The sequence below is a fragment of the Gavialis gangeticus genome, unplaced genomic scaffold (assembly GCF_001723915.1).
Source record: "Gavialis gangeticus isolate Ggan-Ray unplaced genomic scaffold, GavGan_comp1, whole genome shotgun sequence".
In the NCBI taxonomy this organism is placed as follows: Eukaryota; Metazoa; Chordata; order Crocodylia; family Gavialidae; genus Gavialis; species Gavialis gangeticus.
The window spans coordinates 49,092,699-49,098,368 of record NW_017729034.1 but is presented as its reverse complement, the minus strand read 5'-3'; the positions used below and the strand labels follow the sequence as shown (position 1 = coordinate 49,098,368).

Here is a 5,670-nt window from a genome sequence, read left to right as displayed (position 1 = left end):
GCCCTGACCCCAGACACCCCACCCACACCCACCCCCCATAGGGCAGGGGCATGCAGGGATCATGGCTCTGCCTGAAGCCCTGGCCCCATGCTGTCACTGCCCTATGACCCTGCCACACGTTTCTTGCCTCACCCACCTGTCCCACTCCTCAATACCGCTCCCCACCCACCCATGCCCCTATCCCACTTAGGGAGTTATGGTGAGGAGTTGTGGTGGCAAGGGATGGGGGAGTGCTGACCTGGCCCAGCACAACTGATCAAAGCTCTCTATGTGGCCCTTGGGCCCAAATAATTGCCCACCCCAATCTATATGAAAGATAAAATAAATAGAAAACAAACTCTACCTCTGGTTGCAGAACAACTCTAGGAATCTTGTCAGTCACCCAGCTCTAGCTCTGCAAATGCTAAGGTGCTGAAAAAATGATAAATAGAGACTGTTCGGCATGGCCTATGGCCAGAACCACTGTGTTGTGAGCGTGCTCAGGATAGTGGCCCTATAAATTTGTTTCTTTATCTGGTGTATGTGGTATGAGAGTGAGTGGGCAGGCCCTGTTTTAGTGGCAACATTCCCTAGCACCATCTGAGAATGGTGTGGACTTAACCTGACCATGTATGCAAGGCTGTGTTCGTCACAGAAGGTGATTTAGAGGGTTAAACATTACCCAAAGAGCATATGGGAGATTTTTGTTGAAGAAAGAACAGCATTTCACCACATATAAAAGACAGAAAATACACCAATTATTTTTTTTTAATGTAATTTTAAATACACTCATATACTCAATGATGATATAAAAAATCAGTTTGTGGATGTTGAACATATTGATATAATTGTCATCAAGAATGTGATAATGATGCAACTAGATTTTGTTCTCATTTACATAAGTAAATCAGGAGTAACTCCGCTGAAGTTAATTGAGTCTTGCTGTTATACAGTTGGTAAGGTCAATATCATTTTTATGCTAGGTTCACAGGAGAAACAAGGTACTAACACTTCTGCCACACACGCTGTCCTCAGTTAAGTGATGTCACTTAAGAAGATATAAACTATTCACTGGATTAAAACATGCATGTAAACAGGAAAGAAGTTTAAAAGATGTTTCATCATTTAAATTAAAATTTTACCAATGAATGTTATCACAATTAATTAGAATGAGTAAGTCTGTGATTTTTTGAGATTTAAATAATTGTTAACTAACTCATCACATTTTTAGATTTTCAGAATTATTTGAGAACTCAGACTGGCAACAACACAACTGTCAATATTATCATCTCTACTGTGGACTACTTACTGAGAGTTCAGGTAACTTGGTTTCTATATTAATTGAATTTAAATAAATGGCTTTTTTAAAATTGCATATATCGAGTATGGCTAGCAATAAGTATATTTTGTTTTGCTTTGCTTGTAAAAGGACAAAGTCAATATTAGGCATGTATTTTCTTCACAATACTCCTACATTTGACTGTCTATGATATAGCTTATGAAGAAACTAGTTAGATGATATGAAACAGGTTTTCTGAGCTGGTCTGATGTCAATTCTGGCTTTCTGCACTTAATATTCCCTTTACTCAGTCATCTCCCTGAGAAGCAAAAACAGGGTAGAAGAAGGCTTCAGCAAGAGGTTCGTGGGATTGTAGCTATGCCTCTAAATGATGTAGATACATCGACAAAACTTCTTGGTTTAAAAGATCTAGATTTGAGAGGCTCAGTCCAGTGTACAATATCTTTCCTTTAATAGCAATGGTTTGTTAGTTTGGGAAGTCTGGGAAATTACCAATCAATGGCATTTTGAAGAAGAAACCAGACTTACGGTGCAATTTCTGGAATTATTTTGTTTTCTGCAGAAGTAGTTCCCTTCACCTGATTTTCTTTTTCCCCACTGACCTTCATGAGATTGGAGGGAGAATCTGGCTAAGAGGTCTTACTGAGTGTTACGAATTACACTCTCTAAGCCACGTGCAGTTCACTCTAGGCTGGGGCAATGATCACACAGAGCAGACACCCAGAATCAGATATAGAGACTTTATTTGCTGCAGCGAGGTGCCTCCGAGGAGGGACCCCGCCTATTAGATATAATTTTCTTTTATACCTTAGTTAGTACATTAGCATTGGCTCGTGCTTGCGAAAATACCCAATCATGTGCTACCTAAACTACTACTCTATCCAATCAGGTGGCACTGTGCATGTGAACACTGAAGTTTAACCCTCGTGATTGCATGCTCTATACACTCTTGCCAAGTAGTCTGCTTCACTAGAAAAACAGTCCTTGTACCTCTTTCAAGGTTCCTTGTTGACCAGATTCAGCTAGTTTTATATCTTATCAGTAGCCCTTACACAGCACTTCTCCTTTCACCCATCTAGTACGTGCTGTGTCCGCTTCTATGTATTGAGGTTAAAGGTAAAAGAAATGGCCTTACTTCTATATTGCAAAATCCACACACAACACTGAGGAAGATCTTAATATGAAAAAGGGGATCCTTAAACTAGGAGTGTGAAACTTACGCCATGCTTTGGGCCCGATCCAGACTGTGGGGCTCTTTCATAGATGGGATCCAACCTGGGACATGGGACAGTAGCAGCAGGACTGGCAGGGGCAGTGGCAGGGATGGTGACTGCTGTAAGAGGACTGGCAGCAGTAGGGCAAGAGGTAGTGGGACCAGTGACCCTAGGGTGAGCGAAGCACAGCTTTCTTGCCCTCCTGCTACTGATGGTCATGTCCACCAGGGCCCAGGGGCCCTGGATTCTATGCTAAGCCACCCCGATGCTGGACAACCCCCCCAATTTTGGTAGCCTGTTAGGCCAGATGGCTCTGAGGGCAACATGGTTAAAAACCCTTCTTTAAACAAAAGCCAAGGTTGTCTGTTGCTCCCGGGCACCTAACCAGCCTTCATCTTTCATTGCTCAGTCATAACCTGCGTTTTTTTTCTTTTCTCCTGCCCTTCTTTTTATAATTGTTTGCCTCATTTTATCATGATGTGGAGTTGATGTAGGTTGTGGAATGCTCAAGATAATACAGTTCAAATACACAAACAGGTTCTTTCCTTCAGATCCTTCTGTGATACTTCCTATCGTAAAATCATAGCACCTTTCATTACTAGGCCATTAAACAGGAGTCTGTGTTGGGGAAAAGAGAAAATAATGCTGCATGTAGTGTCCAGGAGGTGGCAGTATTATTTTCTCTTTTCCTTATTAAAAATGGGAACTATAGAAGAACTACATACCTAAATAAATAAAGGGAATACAAACCTTCTACCAAAGGCATTACTGCTTTTATCACATCACAGGCTTGAGGAAACTGCACACTTGTGTCAGAAAGATCAAATTCCATATGACTCTAACTTACATTGCCCCTACCTTTTAGCCTTCTTGTAGCACAAAATATTCACCAAATTAACAATGTCAGCATCATCTCTTGGGCAGCAAGAAAAGAGTGCTAGTAACTGAATAATAACTGATGTATCAGTAACTGATACAATCTGTCATCCTTTTGAGAAATCTTAGACCATATAGTCAGTTCCTTCCAATTTATCCAAAGTTGTGGGAACAGAAATGCACCCTGATAACCGGCTCAGGGAACATTCCTTATTTGTTGCTCTCACAAATTTAATTTAAGCCAAAGGTGCATTTCCAAAAGAAACATTTATATACATTTCTGAAGCTATAATGTTTCTGGAAAAAAGCTCACAAAGGTGAGTGGAACATTTACTCAGACTGAGGAATCTCATGTTCTGTCCCAAATACATAACACTTTTTTATCCAGCTCTGAATGAAAAAATTGGGACACTGAGTGGCATCAGTATTCACTACAAAATATAATTTACATAAGGGCATCCTTAGAGTACTTCTTTGAAAGTCTTTAGGGAAATTTAAAGGATTGTACACTGAAATACACCTCTTTTAATTCTCCAATTTCATCAGTAATAGTTATTACAGATACTTTCATTGTGGTCCACAGTACTTTTTCTCATGGATCTTCTGAGGTACTTTTTATCATTAACTTTCATTTCAAGTGATGCTATCAAAATCTTGTTTCTCGGGGGTTTATGGGCAAAAGGGCAGTCAGGACTGTGATAAGAATGATTCCAATGAATGAATCTCTTGATTGTATCCACCTGTAAGCACCCTGATGTACAACTGCCTGCTTTTTAAATTGCTGAAAAACACAAGACATGATCTAAGAAACCTGAACCCTGCAGCATTAATTCTTTTGTTGTTCTTTAAATATGAAAACTCTACATTGTCATAGCACATCAGAAGGTAATGAAAGTATCTAATTCATTTTCTGAACCAAGTGTATGAAGCACATAACAGTCTGTTTTTAGTAAACATATTCATCATTTCACCTGTTTGTCTCACCTGTCTGACATCCACTTCACTGCACAGCGCACACTTTTTTTTTTATTTAGCCAATTAAATTGTCCTTTTCAACTTTTATTTATTGTTTCTAAAAAGTCCAGAATGCAAAAATCAATCATTTTTCAGTTGCTGCCACTGTTGTTACCAGCTTACTGTTATGGACCAATACATTCAGTAGAAGCTGTAGGGACATTTGTAATCATAATGAAAATAAACTTTTCCTATTGTGTAATTACTTTTTGATTAAATAAAAAATTGGCTTTCTTTGGAAGAAATGGAAGGACGAATCCATTCCCTGGGAATTCTTAGTGAGGTGCCGAGCAAACAGTGTAAATGCACATGGTTCGAAGACACCTTTTAGTTTTGTGTTTCTGATGACTAACCTAGTTTAAGAAGTCAGACTATAGAATTGGAGTAAAGAAAGTCCAGCTAATCTAGTCAAAAGCTAAATTTGTGTTTCCTTTTTTTTCTGTGGGTTCCTTTGGAAATGAGGTAGAAAATGCATTATGTTGATGATACCCAAGAGTGTCTATAGGATGATTTTAAATCCATGTGAATAGAAATATAAGGGGAACTTTGCTCCCATCAAAGGGTACATACATTATATTTAGATTGACCTAACCCTGGATCTAAATGCTCACTTACATAGGTGTTCAGAGAGTTTAATTTGGCCAAAAGGTGGCACACCCAATTTAAGTTAGTGCACCTCAGAAGGTGTGCAAACTTAAATCGAGAAAGGATTAACTCAGTCTAGTAAGGGGTTAACCCAATCTTGCAAATGTCTGCATCCATTTACAGCACAGCCCCAGGTCTAGAAAAGCCTGGCCACTTACTCTAGCCCCATAGCTGTGCTGTTCCCACCCCCGACGAGCTATTTTCAGCCCCCCCCAACTCTCTTCTCTGACCAAGCAGACCTGCCAGCCCCACCCCTCTCCCCTATCCCCCTACTCCTGACAGTGGTGAGCAGCTGTACACAGTGCTCATGGTTTAGGTTTTGGTGGCTTAAAGCAAGCCATCAAAACCTAGACTAGCTGTAGCAAACACTTCTTCACACCCAAAGCTTACTCTTAAAATTTGCTTCAGAATAATACTATAGAACTAAGGAGAGGCAGATAATTTGTGTATATATGTGATCTGTGTTATGTGCTATTTCATCTGTTTTATAGGAATCGATTAGTGATTTCTACTGGTATTATTCTGGGAAGGATGTTATTGATGAGCAAGGACAACGTAATTTCTCCAAAGCAATTCAAGTTGCAAAACAGGTCTTTAATACTCTCACAGAGTATATTCAGGTAAATTGTTTACATTGTCATT

General features: G+C 39.6%; 1 protein-coding gene across 1 annotated transcript in view; it reads left to right on the top strand.

Moving 5' to 3' along the window:
* RYR2 (ryanodine receptor 2) overlaps nt 1-5,670 on the top strand; it is a 784,157-nt gene that overhangs the window by 662,315 nt on the left and 116,172 nt on the right. Inside the window, exons 86-87 of the mRNA XM_019526720.1 lie at nt 1,211-1,299; nt 5,520-5,648. Of these exons, the coding sequence (XP_019382265.1) occupies nt 1,211-1,299; nt 5,520-5,648 (218 nt within the window). The remainder of the gene's footprint in view (nt 1-1,210; nt 1,300-5,519; nt 5,649-5,670) is intronic.